Below are 18812 nucleotides of genomic sequence, written 5' to 3'. Positions count from 1 at the left end.
TTGATTGTCTTCTTGCCATTGCAGTATTGATCTTGTTTCATGATTTGGTAAATTACAATTCCTGAATTCCACATCTTTTGTTCTCTTTTGGCTTCAAAATTGTGTTTGTTTGAATTTGAGCTAAAGCTCATTGAAAATGTGAGCTTTTTTTAGCTTAGGAGGATGAGATGTTTGTTAATTTAATTTTGAATGGCTTATACTGTGTTGTTTGGTAGATGAAACTAAAAAGTTGAGTTTTTGGGAAGAGGATGGAATAAAAAGTGCTTGTTACTTTATTAAATAGAATCCATTTGTATAATATCTTTAGCTTACTGTTGATTTAGAAGCCCTACATCAGGTTGATAAAAATGTGTTTAGCTTGTGTTTTGATTTATTTAGTTAGTTAGATGGATTAATGAAGTATCTTAGCTTAAAATAATGTGGTAGTTAAAAATTGTTTGATGATATACAGTTAATTAGACTATTGTAGAGTTACTTTTCTATCGTATTTACGGATCCGGTAAGTGTGCCTCCAAACTGGAGGCCTGTAATTGATGAGAAAAGAGGAGAGGACGATTCGTTGGTTGCCTCCGAGTTTGGTAATCTACAATCTGATCCTTCTGGTCAATATGTCCATTACTGTTGGAAGTGCAACCAGCTCAAGCCGCCTCGATGCCATCATTGTTCAGTTTGTGAGTTTTTGGACAAAATCTTTCATATTTGTACTGTCACATCAACGCCGAGCCAGGATGACGCCTTTTTCATTTTTTTTATATCTTAACACTTTCATAAGCTATGCTAACGTAGAACATAGAAATACACACTATACTTTGACCTCCTTTATTATTTTGAAATTTTCTTTTCTATTGTATAATACTAAAATCTGAAACAGATAAAAATTTTAGCTATTAAAGTTGAATTGTTGCTCTTATTCTAGACTGTCATAAGAAATATTCATGCACAATAACGTTAGACTTATGTGAATTGAAGGAGTATCATCAAACTGGGCTTCTCTTTCCCCACCTGCACTTCTTCTCCAACTTGATGATACTCCTTCAGATGTCATGACACGAAGAATTTCTTTTTTTCGTTCGCTTCCTACAACATCCACTTTGCCGTTTCTGTGTAGATGAGAGATTAGGGCATAAAAATTTAAAAAATTGGAGGAGGTAACGAAACAGCGTCGTTTTTGTATTTGGGGACTTATATGTCCAGTTTCCAAAAACTCACTACTACGTGGACTCCGTAACGGATTGGTCAGCGCCACCTTTGCCAGGTCAGAGTTTTTCGTCGGGTCCAACGGCCTAAATTCAGCGAAAGGACTAAAATGTCCGCGTTTTATAGGAATAAGGGACATGAATGTATTTTTCGTTTTTTGAGTACGAAAATATCCGCAAAAAAAAAAGACGAGAAACCTATTTGCCTTTTATTCTAAATAAAATATAAATTGTGATATCAAATTTGATTTAGTGTTTTTTTTCCTTTTATTTTTTCAATTCAGATTATGAGTCAATATTTGAAAAGAATAAACTTAACTTATCCCTGTGTAAATAATGGAAGGCGATATAGACTTTTTTATTTTGAGAAATAATAAAAAATTAGTATAAAATATTTTTTATTTTTAATTCTATTGGAATAGTTAACAAATATTAGATATAACAATAAGTATGTAATTATAAATATTATATATATAACTATAAATATTAAATTAAATAAAATAATTTTAAATTATTATTTCTTTAACATAACCATTCATATAATGAGTTATGAATGGAAAAGTGTTTATTTTACTTATTTTTCAGTTTTTATAAAATGTTACGTGAAATTATAATTCTAATTTCAATTTATAATTATTCTGTTATTGTCACAGTTTAATTCCAATTTCTTATTTTTACTGCGTTTCCTACTGTATAAAAGATGACAACAAATGGAACTTCTCTAGAACATGCGTCTCTTAGAAAGCCAACAAGATTGCTCATCATTCCTCATTTTTCAGGAAAATGCTTGTTGCCAAATAAAATTTTTTAAATTTTAATTTGAGTTTATTCTGGTAATTAGTAATTACCATATCAATGAAAGAGAAGGTAAAATTAAAATATCTAATAAACTTTGTAGTTTCAAAGCTACCAACACCAGCATCATCATCTTATCTTGTTCTTGTTGTAACCCTTTCCTCACTCCTCACTCCAAAACTTTTCTTCCTTAGCAAAGTATTTAGACATAGACATAGACATGCATTCTTTAACATGCATAACAATTTCTTCTACTTCTTCTTACACCTTTCTAAAGCCATACCATAACCCTCTATTGGCTCCTACTTCAAGGCCTAATCTTCTAACTTTGAAAAAGAAACCATGCTTTTCTACCAAAGCTCTACTATCATCTACCAAAGAATCTGTGTTGAAGGACTTCCATGAACGTAGAGCTCTCAAGGTGAACCTATTCCCATTTCTTCATCTTTTATGTATAATTGTTTATTTGGGGATATATTGTGATATTGAATTGTTCAGGGATCAGCTGAAAAATTAGTATCTTAACCTAAGCTGAGAGATTAACTAATAGAAATTGAACTATGCAGCTTTAGTTATTTCACACACAAGATTTTGGATTCATGTGTTTAGGTACATTTATTCTATGCATGTTAACGATTGATAAATCTTTGACTTGTTTTGAAGATTATCTCAGGCCTGCATAATTTTGATAAGGACAATGTTGCTTCAGTTGTGACAGCTGCAGAGAAGGTTCGGTTTATTTTTTTTCTCTTTAAAGATTTGTTCTGTTGCTCAGTTCTCTAATTTATGTAGTATCCATGAATTGGTTTAGTATTTGATAGCTGATAGATGCATGATTACAATTATACATATGAATTGTGGATTATTCTTTTAAAGATCTCTAATTATTCTGAATACTGTTTTCTTATTCTTTCTGCAATGAAATATTTAGCATTACAAACTAACATACTAATGTCCAATGAGTTTGTGTTGTGATGCCATGTGCTTTACAGGGTGGAGCAACTCATGTGGATATAGCGTGCGACCCGGAGTTGGTGAAACTGGCTATCAGCTTAACTTCTTGTCCGGTATATTCATACTTTTCGAAATTTGGTTAGCTTCTAAAAGAATTATAGTTGTGGACCATATTGATCATTTACTACATTAATGTTGAGCATGTATATTAGCATTTTATATCCCAAATCCATTGGTAATTGGATTGTGGAACAAGACATTTACATTTATGTTTCGATCCTTTTATTTTTTCTATCATTTGCATATAATTCATGCTTCTTGCAGGTTTGTGTTTCATCTGTAGACCCTGCATCATTTCCGGCTGCAGTCGAAGCAGGAGCACTAATGGTTCGACTAACTTGTCTAATTTTTATCTTCAGTTATAACTTGATCCTTTGGTTGTTGCACAATCCTTGAAAGTTATGTTAGCCATTAACCATAATCAAATAGGGCTTCTGGGAATTTTTTCACTGAACATGATTAATTGCTTTGACAGGTCGAGATTGGAAATTATGATTCATTCTATGAGAAGGGAGTGGTTTTTACTCCGCAGCAGGTATGGAGAGAATTTAATGATTAAAGACTGAATTTATATTTGTCAAAGAGAGTGGCTTTTGTCTTTATTTAGAGCACAAATATCTTGTTTGATTTTCGTATGATAAACACTATGATTATGATATAGCCAATTGAACATAAGAAAAAGAAGATGTAGATAGTTCCTTCTGAATTTCTCAGAGTAGTGCTAACTAATTAGCATTTTGTACAAATTCTCGTGCAGATTCTAGGTCTAACAAAGGAGACAAGGAGAATACTTCCATCAGTAACATTGTCCGTCACCGTGCCTCACACACTAAGCCTCCCTGATCAGGTTATAAGCAGCATTTTAAATTCCAGAATACACTATGTAGCTGATGTCATGAATTACCTGCACAGATGAATAAAATTAATCTAAAACCTTAACAGGTCAAGCTTGCAGAGTTACTAGAACAAGAAGGTGTAGACATTATTCAAACCGAGGGAGGAAAATATTCAAATCCTACAAAGTCTGGTGTTTTAGGCTTGATTGAGAAGGTAAACAGATAACTTATGTGTTTTGTTTTAAATTCAATGGATCGTCATACACACTGCTACTGTTGTATTGATAAATGTACCATTCTTTAAACCATTAGATTTCTCATGGCTGGTCATTGCAGGCAACACCAACTTTGGCAGCAGCATATTCTATATCAAGAGCTGTTAAGATCCCTGTCATGTGCTCATCTGGCTTAAGTGCTGTTACAGCGCCTATGGCTATCACAGCCGGGGCAGCTGGTGTGGTATGTTTCTGAATCTCAACAAATTTTTTTCCATCTTATTCTGTCCAGAAAAATCATAAACCAACTTTTCTTATGTAATATTCTACTCTTATGGTGACAAGTTATTGATCAGTATACTATTTACTATTTTCTGTTCACAGGGTATAGGTTCTGCAGTTAACAGGCTAAATGATGTGGTTGCTATGATTGCTGAGGTTAAAAGCATTGCGACTTCATTGGAGACATCATCTCTGATGCATGCTACACACGGAGTGGAAACTCGTAGACAGTAGTTCAGTTCTATCCATTGGGTTGTGTCACAAGAAATAGGTTAGAAGTGAAGGATACCAGTGAATAAAACATGAAGAAAATTTGGAACTTACTTCAACATAGGGTTTAAAAAGTGTGAGGATCCATCTTTCTTCTTCCTTTCTATTTCAGAGCTATGGTATTCTGATGTTTCTACAGAGGAAAGTATAACTTTGCCCTGCATATTTTTGCTTCTTTAATTGCTAATTTTAGATTCTAAAATTTCCCTAATAAAAACGAGCATTAAAGTAAAATGAACACTATGAAGAAGTTGAAGTTATTCTATTAAGTGCATGTTTTGGCGCCATTATTTTGTTAAAAAAATATCTTTTTTATTTTTTAACATGTTTGACAAATTTCTAGTAGTAAAAGTAAAAGCACTAGTAAAATAAAAAAAATTTTTTTGAAAAGCTATAATTTGCATCTTTTTTTAAAAGATCTTTTTTACTTAAAAAAAAATATTTTTCATGTAATAAATAAACAAAAAAGTACTTTTATATTGTTATATCCAAACATAATTGATAGATAAAAAAACCTTTTTACATGAGATATCCAAATATAAAATTACTTTTACTTCTCTATAAGATCTTTTAAAAAAAATAACTCGAAAAAAAATCTTTTCTTAAAAGTTCACCTAAATAAGCCCTAAAAAAAAAGCAGCATTTTTCCAGAGTTATTTCCATATAGTTGCATACAATGCTTTTTCACTTGAGCAAAAAATTGGATTTAACAATAATCACGAGGTACATGAGAGAAATCATGGTCGTCAAACTCTCAAGTTAACTCATAGAATCTTCCAAATTTATGTCTTCCAAGTTTATTTTTCTGGGTAGAAGAATCAAGTTGACTCGGTTAGAAACAAACTCACCCAAACTCGTGAGTTTACTCCTGAGTTTGCGAGTTTGATTTTTTCACCCCATTTTGAGCCAAAATTATGTCGTTTGAGCTTTTAAAAAAAAAAAAAAACTCATCATTTGCCATCTAGCTTTGATGCTCTTAGCCTCCGTCTTCTTCGTGCTTCTCGACCTTCTCTTTCCTCTGTCCTCCTTCATCGCTCACGCATTTTGGTTTTACTTCATCTTTTTTGGCTCTTGTTGCATCTGCTTCTGAGTTCTAACTCTGATACGAGCTTTTAAGTTCTATTCCCTGCTTCTGTTTCGAGCTTGTGCTTTTGCTTTGTGCCTGTGTTCTGCATTGCACTAGTTGTATAATTGTTAAAGATTTGAATGTAATTATTATAACATGTACTATTATTTTAATTTATTATGTGTTATGTGGTGAAATTGTTAAATTTAAATGATCAGATTTAAGTAAATATATATCTTATGTATGATTGTATGATATATATTTTTTTAAAAAAATAAATTCACAACAAATAAACTCGAACGAGTTTCAACTTTTTGAGTCGAGTCTAGGTGAACTCCACGAGTTTATAAACTCGCAAGTTTGATAACATTAAGAGAAATAATGTTACAAGAAAACATTCTACTAAGCATTATGCCCAAAAATCTGCAATTCTATTACTAAGCTTCCAAATGGAATTAACAGATGTACTTTACACAAAAAAATTGATAGAGAGAATGATAGTTATTCACAAGGATAAAGCAGAGATGACTACAAACTAGATGTACAATTTCAGACCAAGCAGCTTTAATTCAAACAGTTCCAAACCTTCTATCTAGCTAATTAATAATAATTACATGGGTCTTATTCATCAAAATCCGATCATTCATCAGTGTCTTCAAATTCACCGTTTTCCTGCCAATCATCAACAAAACAAAACGAACTGTTTTTTTCATAACAAGGTAAACAAGAGTCAGTTCAATACCATGAACATAATAGATTATTACCATTTTCTTATTATATTCTGCCATTGCCATATCAAATTCTGCGCGCTTTTCTGTTGCTATATCATAGTATTGAACCTTCTCCTGTAAGATACTGGTGTTATTAGCACAGAATTCAACCAAAGCCATATTTCTTTTTGCTCAGATCTAAATGAACGAATAACTGAATGGGAAACGAACTACAGAAATTAGTTAAAAGATTTGGAATGAATGCAGTTGATGCGAGTAAGTGAACGTTTTAACACAAAAAGGAGCGTCTCCTCAAAGACAAAAATTGTGCGTCACAGGATCTCATTTAAAATATAAATAAATGTTCTTGTGCAGTTAATGAAGAGCTGTGTTACGAGCATATAAAGATACCATTTCTAATGCGACCAGCACCAAAGATTACAGCCATAATAATGCAATTCAGGCTAAACGAGGAAAGGAGAGGTTACATTAAACCCAAGTCCTTACCTCATAAGTCATCGTTTTCCACTTCTCTCCACATGCCTTGCCAATCTGAACTAACACATGAAGGAGGAATTACCAAAAGGAAGTGCATTAATTTACAAAGAATAACAAGTAACAACAACAGCAGCAGCAATAATATAGTCGCTGTTCATGCAAAGTATACAAACGTTTTGCAAATTCTCAAGTCTAAAATAACTGACAATTTTTTAATAGAAGCGGGGATCACATTTAATGTTGTATTGGAATTTTAGAAATTATCCGAATTTTATAAATAATTAATTTGCAAACAAATACTATCTTGCTTCAAGACAAACTAAACATATAAACTAGATCAGAATTACTACAGATACAATAGTGTGTATACATACATCTCGCATTGACTTGACATCGGGGTTCTGCTCTTGAAATTCTTTACGAAAATCCTCCCTTAAGAATGACAATAAAGGACTTCAGGTAAGCACAATAAATTTGAAAAATTACAAGATTTTCCATCAATGGAAATGACGCAGTTGGTTTATGTACACAATGCCGAAGTAAATGGAAATATACTGAACAAAGAACAAAAAAACAAGCTAGTAACAAGGAAAGCAAACTATAGCAGGAAAATCATGATTAAATGGCTTGTGATAACCATAATTTTTAATACGAATGATTGTCTTGACTCTTGAACATAAAATACTGATGCATCCAAACTGACTTGTATGCACAAACTTTCCATCAAGTGATTACCTCCCCAGCACTTTTCCCTCTAAAGTAAATTACTTTACCTTACAATTCCAGAATATTATTAATTACAGTGGATCATACTTCTAGGATCAGTAATCAGTAAGATGGGCAAAGAAAGAAGCATATAACACTAACTGCAGGTTTTTTTCCTAAAATTAAACACCGGCACTTTTCCAACTATTTAGGAGAGCTTAATATTTCATTCAAGATATACAAACAATGCCATGCCATAAACCTGGAACATACATACATGAAACTAAACTGGAGCTAAATGGCGTTTCCAGTGGTGAACAGGTGAGTAACACGTTAGAACCTGCCATTATGAGTCTTAGCAATACCATATATAAAGTATAACTACCAGTAAGACAACATAAAAGATCATCAATAGCAAGTATAAATTAAATACAGAGAAAGATGGAGGAAAAATAATCGCCCTACAAGAAGTAGAAGAAAGCGGTGGGAGGTTTCTTTGGCTTCTTAGCATCAATCTTTTGTTTTGCTTTGGGTTTCTTTCTCGAATTAGCCTGCCGCAGTGATCTCTTCATCCCCCTGCTTGTTTTGATGTTCAACACTAGTTTGCTGAAAATTCCAGAACAACATCATATTTAGGTATTTGAATGTAGCAACACTTGAATCCAGAGAACCTAGACCTAGATGAACTCCAGAACTCCATCCCCTTGCATATTTTTTCAGGTGTGATGTCTGAAGCAGATATGATAATAAATAAATAAATAAGACAGTACCTCCCAAATTCATGTTTCTAATCACTCAATTTTTCTCCCATTATCAGGATGGAACTTTTTTAGTACAATCTTTCCAGAGAAAGAATGACCTCTTTTATCGCAATATTTTCGTGAATTTACTGATAACAATAATAATAATACAAAAAAAAAGTGACAAAGGAAGAGTTAAAAAACCCAGTAGTGAAGGAACTAGGAAGTAAGCAACTTTATGTTGAACACAATGACCTAATTGAAAGAGAGTACATTGATACACACAGATAGTACAAAAATTAGTTGAGTTGGGTAATGGAGAAACTGGAGAGTAAATAGAAGAGTGGTACCGGGAAGGAACAGAAGAAGAGGGTGAAGCAGAAGCAGAGGTTTTCCGTTTAGCCCTTCCCGCCATCGCCCTCTCTTTTTCTTCTTCGTGTTCAGTGGTGCGGTTTAGCAGAGCTGTCAGTGTCAGCTGTGCTGGAAGCCATACCCCATAGACACGCTTCCCGTTATTCAAACCTAAACGACACCGTCATGGTTACCCTTTTTTTTCTCATTTATACAACTTTGTTTGTAGAAGCATTTTTTTTTAATTAGGCGGAGTCTTTTTTTGTTTGTAAATATAAAAACATTTAAATATTTTCAGACCTTTTTTAGTTTGGGTAGAGCTAACTAATCGTGACGACGTTTCATTGAAGGGGTCCACTTTATTGAGCTTTGCATTTTCCTAAACAGTCTTGGCCCAAAAAAAATTCATTAAATGGAGTTGGGTTGAGTTGGGTTGAGCTAACTACTTTACAGTTAATGGGTATTGAGTAGATAAACCATACACCTAAATCTGGTATCTTTCATTTTTTTTTCAATATTTTTACTTACGTGCTTTACACTTGATTTAGTTTTTGTTCTTTTCATTGAACGTCGAACTTCGAACACCATAAAAAACTTAAGTGATATAAAAAAGAGTTTAAATATTATAAATACTACAAATATATGTTAAGATGATCAAAAATACCGTTACCAATTATTTGTGGATACATATATATATTATTATATTTGAACATAAATTCTATATAAATAGCTGATTTTTTCTATACATCTAGTATAAGATCATTATTTATTATTTCTACTTCTTAAGTAGTCAGGACCTAATTTATCGGAGAAAACTCCATAGGTTGGCCATTGTTTATGAGGATGGTGCACAGTGCACACACAAGTGAAGGGAATTATGAAACCTTTGTCTTTTGGACCGTCACAGTACACTGCACATGAGATGTATTGATATTATAGACAACTCCAGTAACCTACTAGTTGTACTCCATATTAATTTTGATTTGGCATGGCTAATTCAAAATCAGGTTAACTAACTACCTAGATGGAATCGTCAACCTCAAATAAAATTTAATCAATTTCATAAAAATTGTCATAAAACAAAAATACATAAATGAAAAAGTACTCGGTAGTAGAAAACTATTCTCATAGAAAAAAATTAATTAACCCAATTAGGAAACAATAGTGGTTTATTTGTATTAATGCATTTATTAGTCGTAAAAGATTAGTGTGTGGAAATGCAATGGTGGAAGGTGATGGTGTCGGAGAATACTAAAAATGGGATGTGTCAAGGCCTTGGTTTTATCGCCTCCTGCTTGGTTGTGTGTGGGCGTGGCCCGTTCCGCTTTCATCACACCATAACAATACGATATAAACAAGAAGCATATAGAAAAACACACTCAGTAACGCAACGCAACGCAACGCAATTAACAAATTAACAGAGACATTTTCACAAACACCTGGTAGCTCTAAAAGCACTTCTCTCTATCTCTCTCTCTGTCTCTCTGGAGTTGCATTCGCTAATTGTTACTGTTCCACCATCATGCAAGCCATTCACACACCCACGCTCCGCGTCTCTCCGTTGGACCCACTTCGCAAATCAACCAATGCTCCCATATCCACGCGCCGCGCATCGAAGAGGGTGTCCTTCACCGTCTCCGCAGCCGCCGTCTCCCCCAAGGTTTCGGCTCCTCAGAGGCAGAAGGATCCAAAGAAGCGCGTTGTAATCACCGGAATGGGCCTAGCCTCCGTCTTCGGCAACGACGTCGACACTTTCTATGACAGACTCCTCGCCGGGGAGAGTGGTATCACCACCATCGACCGCTTTGATGCCTCCAAGTTTCCCACCAGGTTCGGCGGCCAGATCCGTGGGTTCAGCTCTGAAGGCTACATCGATGGCAAGAACGATCGCAGGCTCGATGATTGTCTCCGGTACTGCATTGTCGCCGGTAAGAAGGCTCTCGAGAACGCTGACCTCGGGGGCGAAAAGCTCAACAAGGTGCGTTTTTCGTGGAAATGCCCCATATTTTGATTTGGTCGGTGATGGTCGTGTTTTAACGGGTCTGAATGTTTTTTATGTGGTTCAATCTTCTTTGCTGCTTCTGCATCTTAGATCTGTTAATTATTTTGTTTTGTTAATAGGAATCAGTTTCTGCATTTGGTCACTGATTCACTGATAGTTTGGTGCTTAATTGGTCACCATAGGTGTTGAGTTCAGTTTGAATGAGAACGTTGTTTGTTTGTATATTTGAGCTTTTGATTCATTTAGAAATGGGAGTTACTGCAAAGTATTTTTTTCCTTTTTTTTTTGTGGCTTTTTATTTCTTCAATGGAATCATATCATGGCATTGATTAGAACTCCTATCTGGATTTTGAATTGGTAAATACTTTCTAAATTCTTTCAATTCCTTCTGATGGTGGTTTGCTACTCTTGTATTAATGTTAAAAAAACTTGAATCAGGCCTACTTGTGCTTTGAATTGGTTTTGCTTATTTTGAGAAATATAGACAAGCTTAAATCACTCTGTATTATTTGCAGCTTGACAAGGAAAAGGCAGGTGTTCTTGTCGGGTCAGGGATGGGTGGTCTTACAGTATTTTCGGATGGGGTTCAGGCTCTAATTGAGAAAGGACATCGCAAAATAACGCCGTTCTTCATTCCTTATGCCATTACTAACATGGGTTCTGCTTTGCTTGGAATTGATCTTGGTTTCATGGGTCCAAACTATTCCATATCAACTGCTTGTGCTACCTCCAATTATTGCTTTTATGCTGCTGCAAATCACATCCGCAGGGGAGAGGCTGATTTGATGATAGCTGGTGGGACTGAAGCTGCCATCATTCCAATTGGGTTAGGGGGTTTTGTTGCATGCAGGGCCCTCTCTCAGAGAAATGATGACCCTAAAACTGCTTCAAGGCCATGGGATAAAGACCGAGATGGCTTTGTAATGGGTGAAGGTTCTGGAGTTCTGGTAAGGCAGCCCAAAAAGTGCAAATAGATCATACTTCTGCGTACATATTTTGTTTTCATTGTTTAGTGGCAATCTTCCGCATGTTGGTCACTTTAATTGACAATTAAAAGTGATTTGATATTTTAGTACTGTGGCTCTTTGCTAATATATATTTCCCTGTTTCTGAAAAGATAGTTGTCTTCTTCATTTGTTGGGTACCAGGTAATGGAGAGTCTTGAACATGCCATGAGGCGAGGTGCGCCTATTATTGCTGAATATTTGGGAGGTGCTGTTAACTGTGATGCTTATCACATGACTGATCCAAGATCTGATGGGCTTGGTGTTTCTTCATGCATTCAGAGCAGCCTTGAAGATGCTGGTGTCTCCCCTGAGGAGGTACGATTTTATTCCCAACACCTGTTGTCTAATTTTGTTGCTGATTTTATCTGTTGAAAGAAGTTCTACTGTTAATTATTTATATCATTCCTCATGGATGTCTCTCCAGTTGATATGTTGCTTTCCTGTTACCATCTATTAGTAAGGGATGTGTTATCAATATCTTTTTAGCACATGATATGATATGATAGGGGAGGCCACTATCCAACATAGCCGACATATTTTGGAGAGTTTCTACTAGGTAGTATAAGTTAGAGCTTGGAGTAGGTCTCCATGATTCACTAGCATTGAGGTTTGGATAATGTTGTGGAGAAGTTAGTGGATAATTGGTATAATTAGTGAGACCAAGAAGTCCAAATAAGTAACACATACGGTGTGAATGGGAGTTATGGCCTTAAGTTAACCATCTTATAACTACCCTTTCCCATTCCCATAGAGAGGAGCTTGAACTACTAATGGAAATAAATGCGAAGGCAAATTTTGCTTTATTTTTAATTTATGTTCTAACTTCGATTCATGCAAGCCTTAAATTGGTGTATTGAAAGCATATCAAATACTTCTTTCCAGGTCAACTATATAAATTGCCATGCAACTTCTACTCTTGCTGGTGACTTGGCAGAGATTAATGCTATTAAGAAGATTTTCAAGAAAACTGATGGCATCAAAATCAATGCAACAAAGGTATTATCCCAATTTTTGCCTTTATTTTCTGGTGAAAGCTTTTCTGTCTTCTACTTGTCAATTATAGCAGATTATATTCTATTAGTTCCATGGTAAATGAGTTGACGGATTTTTTTTTTAATTAATTTATCAGTCTATGATCGGGCACTGCCTTGGTGCAGCCGGAGGTTTGGAAGCCATTGCAACAGTGAAAGCCATAACAACAGGGTGGCTGCATCCGTCAATCAATCAATTCGTATGTATACTTAATTCTTTTTTATCTGATTTAAGATTATTTGTTGTCAACTATGTTCAACATACAGCATGAGCTTTTGTTATGGTCCGACAAATTTTCATATATGGTCAATGTCAGCATATTTATTCTTTATTTTATGTACGACGATAATAGGTGATTCCTTTCTTTGGGGAAAAAGATTAGGTCTTCTCTTCCTTGAGTTATTTGAAATTTCATCTAGAAACCTGAATATGTCATCAATGTTTATGAGAGAAGTCATCGCGGTAATCTCCAAGGATAAGTGCGCATATATTCTATTAGATTTTTAATTTGCAGCTGACTACTTTGAGGTCTATCGGCTGAGCCAGATCACAAGAAGGATCCTGTTATTATGGCTGCTTATTATTAACACTTTTACTTTAATTGCCCGTTAGTACCATACAAAGCTTCAGTTGTTGAGTTTGATCCTCATAGTGCTTTGTTTTTTCTCATTTAAATGTTTTGTTGTAATAACATTTTGTCCTTGCTATTGAATGCAGAATCCAGAACCAGCAGTTGATTTTGATACAGTTGCCAATGTCAAGAAGCAGCATGAAATTAATGTTGGTAAGTTTATGTATAATTCAACAACCATGGTAATTTTCCGTTACACAAGATAAATGCCATAATCTGAACAGCTAATGGTTTATTTTTTTCATTTCATTTCAGGCATTTCAAATTCATTTGGATTTGGTGGACACAACTCTGTGGTGGCATTTTCTGCTTTCAAGCCCTGATAGTCTGGTCTGTCACCACAAATGTAGAACAGGATTATAAATTAATTGCAATTTTGTTCTTTCTACATCATTGAGGCAACTTCCTTTATTTGAGTCTTTGATTCGTGAAAGCTGCAAGGCCTGTAGTTCTTATATTTGTGCCAATTGTGATTTGATAGCATAAAGAACATTTTGCGTATAGCTCGAATATTTATTTAGTTTGGAGTACTATGGTGGATACAGAAATTTCTATAGAGCTTATCTTCAACATTCTTCCTTAGTGTCTATTTCTTTATTGCAATATGGTTTTATTTGAATAAAATGTTTCCCTTCTTTTTTTTTGTTGGTACCATTTGTTTTTAGTTTATCTTCTTCTCTTAATCAGTGATTATCATTTTGAATCTTGATTACATGTTGAATTGATGGTACATTATTCTTGTTCAGTGTGGTTTTGTAAGCTTAAATACAGTTTATAATCAACCAAGTTAGATATATATTAAGATCAGTCACTAACATATAATATACATTTAATATACATTGAAATACAAAATATATATTAAAAATAAGTTAAATTATATATATTTAAATATATATAAATATATAATAATTAATTTTAGCTTACAAATAGTATTTTGATTTACAATTTTTCAAACCCCCCCCCCCCGAAAAGGGAAATTCTGTAATGTGGATCAGGAAAAACATCCACACATGTAGATGGTGAGGTGTGTATGACTGGTAATAACGCGTGGTTTTCTTCTTCTGACTTGCATGGAGAACTGCAAACACAAAAGACTTGCATGGAGAACTGCAAACACAAAAGACTGCTGACGTTGTTGTATTTGGCACAAGTTTAGTTCAAGAAAATTATATTAATATGAGTGATTATAATGTTTGGGAATTGGGCTGAAATTTTTGATCTTGGTTAGGATAAATGGGCTTCTGGTTTTTGTACAAAATGAGACTATGTAGTCTCCTCTAAATTTCTTTTTTTCAACTAACTTGGGTTGGTCGAGTGGTTAGCTCGCTCGTTCCCTTAAGCAAGTGTCGGATGTTCGAATCCCGCCTTATGCATGCAGCAACCCCGCGACTTGGGTTGGAAAATACCGCGGAAACAAAAAAAAATTTCTTTTTATCATTATGTTCTAATATGAAAATTGTTTGAATTTTATATTCTTAAATAGATTAAGAAACATTATTTTGAGTTTTTATAAAAAAAACTAAAAAAAAGAGAATGATGTATGTTAATAATAATAATACAAAATATATATTTATTATTGCTATAGTCAAATTATTAATACATAAAACTTATTATGTTTATAATACGATGATAATAATTATGTTTACAAATAGCAAAAATTATTATCCAATACTTTTAATTATATGTATAATATTTAAGAAGATGGATTAAATCTTTTTATAAAGGGATAATTATATCTTTAATTATTTTATTATTTAATTCCGTTATATTTATATAAGTAATTTCTATTTTTTTAAAATGTCAATAATTTTAATTAACATAAATAAGTAAATAAGAATACAAATAAAAAAAAATGAAGCTTGTGCAACAATTAAAAATAAAAAGACATGGAAATAAGTTAAAATAAAAATGTAAAGATTATGAAAATAAATTAACATAAAAATAAATAGTTAATGAAAATTATGAATATAAGGATTATGAAAAAAAAAGTGAAAAAAATAATTAAGGAGAAGGTAGAGGGTGAGCGGCACTAGAGTTCAGGTGAAGTCTCTATTCTCTGGCGTAGGAGATGAGAGAGACTGAGAATAGGTGAGAGGAGAGAGACGTTGTTTTTTGTTGTTTGTTTTTTTTTTTTTTCAAAGCTCAAAACAAAAAGAAATTCAAAATAAGCTGCAAAATCTCATTTTGTATAAAAAAAAGTCCATTTACTCTGAGCAAATCCAAAAAACCTCGGCTTATTTTTCAAACATTATAATCACTCATGTTAATATACTTTTTTAAATTAAATTTCTGACCAACTATAACATCCGTATCAACCTGCAGTGACAGCCTTTGGTGTTTGTAGTTCTCCATGCGAGTCAGAAGAAGGAGGCCACGCGTTGCTGCTTGGTGTACACACCTCACCATCTGTGATGTGTGGATGTTTCCTCAATCTACACCATAGAATTTTCCCAAAAAAAAAAAACGTACTCATGAGTATCATTTGCATTTTTAAACAAATTGTATTTGCGCTAATTAGTTTTCCTCGTTAACTTGGCTACCGAACCGCTGCTAATAATAAATTAGATAAATCAAGTTCCCTCAAGGCATCAAGAACAATGTTTATAGTTGACGTGGCTATAATTAATCGATCGTGATATCTATACTAGGGGTGTTATGGATTGGGTGAAATCGGGTTTGATGTGATTTAGATTCGACCCGAAATATATACCGGGTTTATTTATTAGATCCGAACTCGGTCTTAGACCCGGTGAAATCTATACACTTTCGGACCACGATTATACTGGGTAAAAATCGAGCCGTTAACATTACATTACCTTCGTACCTTCTTGTAAACTAGCATGTGAAAATATCTAAATTTTCAAGACTCCAACCATTATTTGACATGGTAAAATTCACTTAGAAAAATATAACAAGAACTAATCTAAAATTAATGCATAAGCATAATCAATACTAAAATTATCTAATAACACCAAATATTTAAATCAATACAAATAACATAATATTATGTATTAGTCTAAAGTCTTATGCATTTAAAACATAAAACATTAACTTATAGTCTTATAAGGACTAATAACACAAAATATTAAGGTTTATAATACTTAAATTTCACATAATAATAGCCATCATCCATCACTAATAACACAAAATATTAATTGTATATGATGACCGGGCTGCCGGGCCGAGTTTGGGTGACCCGAGACATGGCCCAAACCCAACCCAAAATAATTATCGGGTCTATGTTTGAGACCCTTACCCGGCCCTAGACTTAGTGAAATCACACCAAATTAGGCCTTAAAATGTTCGGGCCCTGACCGGATCTTCGGATCGGATCGAGCCATGTGCACCTCTAATTATTTTATAAATACGTTTTCGTTAATTTAAACCCTAAATTTCATTATTAATCTATACTTATAACCCTTCATATGTTACTGAATAAAATTTCTATTAGAATTTTTTATTCCTTTTCAATTTAGATAATTCACATATTTTTTTTTGAAAAATGATAATTCTTTTTTCATTCTCTTTTTATTAGACGTATGAGTCTTTTCATGAAGATTTTTAAAAAGATGACAAAAAAATATTATATGTCACCTTCTATATAGTGTCTTCAAAAAATAGTCATCAAAATCTATCATGGACCTACATTTCATGAAACTCTCCTTGCAAGCCTTTAAACAAATATAAATCTTATGAAATCGTAGACTTAAGTCCATTGATGTATCGAGGTGCTCAGTTTGGACTGCTAGAGGTAATTGGACTTGCAACTTCACAAATGAATCAGGATTGGTCCTCAGCAACTCATGGCAATAGTCATAAAGTCTTCTATACTACTCCCTGAAAGTTTCATTAATATCAACCAACACAATTTGCTTGGCCTGAAATGCTTTTGCTCTTGAAATTTGTATATTCCACTTGCTAAGAGTCCTGCCTTGTATGGTACCCAGCTTCAGTTTTGGATTCTCTTCCACCTTCATCCTGAAATCTTAGCCAGCCACTTTGATTTCATCACTTTTATGTCAAATACAGTGTTACAAAAATAGTGATTATTAACAGTTCTTAGCTGCCAACTATCTTCATTTGCCATCTTCACCGCATATACAAATCATTCACACCCATCTTCACACTTGGCCCTCACCCGAACATTGCCTATCACTGAAAATTTCATGTTGCTCATAGTGTGAACAACATATGATGTCACAATTTTTTTGAATTTCTCTTTTGTTGCATAGAGAGTTTCAACCTCCTATTTGTAATTGCTTATATTCTTCAACTCCTTGTGAATGAAAAATTTTCTCTTGCCGCCTTCATCATCCTCACTCAATATCTCCTCTAACTCATCATTGTTCAACACTTTATCATTGCTTAAACAAGAACTTGTTCTCTTTCCAATGGCATCCTTTTTCTTTTTCTTTAGTTTCTCAACAGTAATCTTACTTTTCTTAAATTTTCTTATGTCTTGGTGAATCTCTCCAAGAATTATATCAACATTGAATAGCCCATCATCTTCACAATAATCATCTTTACTATCACTAGAATAAAGATCAAAATCAACCTCATAATCCGAGTCATTACTGTCATCCTCTTTTTCACTATTCTCCTCATCATAGTCTTGCTCTTCCCCTTGCCCATTATCAACATTCTAAACCACTTCTTCAACATTTAAATAGGCATCCACTATTTCATGAATTTGGGCCTCCACCCCATCTCCACACCTTTAGGCCACCACTTCAATAATTTGGGTTTCTCTAATGTTACTTGGCCACTACCAGCATCCATACACTCGTCCTCAATAATAACCTTACTCTCACCCCTAACATCTAAATAACCAATGTCATAAGTCCCAAAAAAAAAAACTAATGTCATAACAGAAATCATCAGAAACTGAAGTCTTATACACTATATATAAATCAACCACCTTTTTTTTCAACTCATATGTTTGCCAACAACTTCAACCTTTTTAACCCTAACTCAGCATCTTTATACCACAATACCACAATGTTCGCAGCAATGTACCTACTCAGCATCTTTATACCACAGTATCACAATATTCGCAGCAATGTACCTAAGTTTTCCAACTACATCACAAGCTCTCATAACACTCCATCTATCTCTATCACACTAGTTAATCGTTGTCACATCACCATCAATATACTCAGTTTTACCCTTATCACTACAAAATCTGCCTCCCTCCGGTGATGAACCCTAACGCTAAAATCATCCATTTCTGCTATTATAGAAAAAATTTCAGAACAGAATAACTAATCATTCAAAACAATAGAGCATGCAAACATGACATTCTCACAAAAATAAAGCATTGTCAACTAAAACCTTCAATCCCTCACTGCAATAAAACCTAAACAACAATCAAGAGTGAAAAAGAAAGGCCTAAATCCTAATCGTTCAAACAATGCATTTTTAGAATGAAATGGTTGCCTACCGCGTCAGAAACCTTGATCAAA

At 33.8% G+C, this 18812-nt stretch overlaps 3 protein-coding genes across 3 annotated transcripts; 2 read left to right on the top strand and 1 right to left on the bottom strand.

The window, feature by feature from the left end:
* The first annotated feature begins 2098 nt into the window (after nucleotides 1-2098).
* Nucleotides 2099-4810, top strand: LOC130970526 (uncharacterized protein ycf23-like). The gene is made up of 9 exons (XM_057896637.1): nucleotides 2099-2412; nucleotides 2655-2720; nucleotides 2984-3058; nucleotides 3270-3332; nucleotides 3481-3540; nucleotides 3763-3852; nucleotides 3948-4055; nucleotides 4178-4300; nucleotides 4441-4810. The coding sequence occupies exons 1-9, from the start codon at nucleotides 2212-2214 to the stop codon at nucleotides 4570-4572; spliced, it is 918 nt and encodes a 305-aa protein (XP_057752620.1). The 5' UTR covers nucleotides 2099-2211; the 3' UTR covers nucleotides 4573-4810.
* A 552-nt stretch (nucleotides 4811-5362) lies between these two features.
* On the bottom strand, nucleotides 5363-8850 carry LOC130970527 (high mobility group B protein 14). The gene is made up of 6 exons (XM_057896638.1): nucleotides 8678-8850; nucleotides 8053-8193; nucleotides 7257-7314; nucleotides 6892-6936; nucleotides 6439-6519; nucleotides 5363-6346 (listed from the first exon to the last, which is right to left on the bottom strand). Exons 1-6 carry the CDS (start codon nucleotides 8740-8742, stop codon nucleotides 6314-6316), a joined length of 423 nt encoding a protein of 140 aa, XP_057752621.1. The 5' UTR covers nucleotides 8743-8850; the 3' UTR covers nucleotides 5363-6313.
* A 1056-nt stretch (nucleotides 8851-9906) lies between these two features.
* On the top strand, nucleotides 9907-13990 carry LOC130969992 (3-oxoacyl-[acyl-carrier-protein] synthase I, chloroplastic). The gene is made up of 7 exons (XM_057895921.1): nucleotides 9907-10656; nucleotides 11196-11627; nucleotides 11829-12002; nucleotides 12570-12683; nucleotides 12817-12918; nucleotides 13437-13503; nucleotides 13606-13990. Exons 1-7 carry the CDS (start codon nucleotides 10201-10203, stop codon nucleotides 13671-13673), a joined length of 1413 nt encoding a protein of 470 aa, XP_057751904.1. The 5' UTR covers nucleotides 9907-10200; the 3' UTR covers nucleotides 13674-13990.
* The last annotated feature ends 4822 nt before the right edge of the window (nucleotides 13991-18812 follow it).

Source organism: Arachis stenosperma, chromosome 3 (genome assembly GCF_014773155.1).
Source record: "Arachis stenosperma cultivar V10309 chromosome 3, arast.V10309.gnm1.PFL2, whole genome shotgun sequence".
NCBI classification, from domain to species: Eukaryota; Viridiplantae; Streptophyta; class Magnoliopsida; order Fabales; family Fabaceae; genus Arachis; species Arachis stenosperma.
The sequence above is the reverse complement of the archived record's forward strand: the minus strand, read 5'-3'. Positions and strand labels throughout refer to the sequence as shown.

What these genes read in the sequence shown, in the direction of transcription:
- LOC130970527 (XM_057896638.1), bottom strand. Translation starts at nt 8,742, where the DNA reads ATGGCGGGAAGGGCTAAACGGAAAACCTCTGCTTCTGCTTCACCCTCT. An exon ending in GGAAAACGATGACTTATGAG is followed by an intron (nt 6,520 to 6,891) that starts GTAAGGACTTGG and finishes AGTATCTTACAG; the next exon opens with GAGAAGGTTCAATACTATGA. An exon ending in CAGAATATAATAAGAAAATG is followed by an intron (nt 6,347 to 6,438) that starts GTAATAATCTAT and finishes GATGATTGGCAG; the next exon opens with GAAAACGGTGAATTTGAAGA.
- LOC130970526 (XM_057896637.1), top strand. Translation starts at nt 2,212, where the DNA reads ATGCATTCTTTAACATGCATAACAATTTCTTCTACTTCTTCTTACACC. An exon ending in TCAGCTTAACTTCTTGTCCG is followed by an intron (nt 3,059 to 3,269) that starts GTATATTCATAC and finishes TGCTTCTTGCAG; the next exon opens with GTTTGTGTTTCATCTGTAGA. An exon ending in CACTAAGCCTCCCTGATCAG is followed by an intron (nt 3,853 to 3,947) that starts GTTATAAGCAGC and finishes AAACCTTAACAG; the next exon opens with GTCAAGCTTGCAGAGTTACT.
- LOC130969992 (XM_057895921.1), top strand. Translation starts at nt 10,201, where the DNA reads ATGCAAGCCATTCACACACCCACGCTCCGCGTCTCTCCGTTGGACCCA. An exon ending in CTGGTGTCTCCCCTGAGGAG is followed by an intron (nt 12,003 to 12,569) that starts GTACGATTTTAT and finishes ACTTCTTTCCAG; the next exon opens with GTCAACTATATAAATTGCCA. An exon ending in TCAAAATCAATGCAACAAAG is followed by an intron (nt 12,684 to 12,816) that starts GTATTATCCCAA and finishes TTAATTTATCAG; the next exon opens with TCTATGATCGGGCACTGCCT.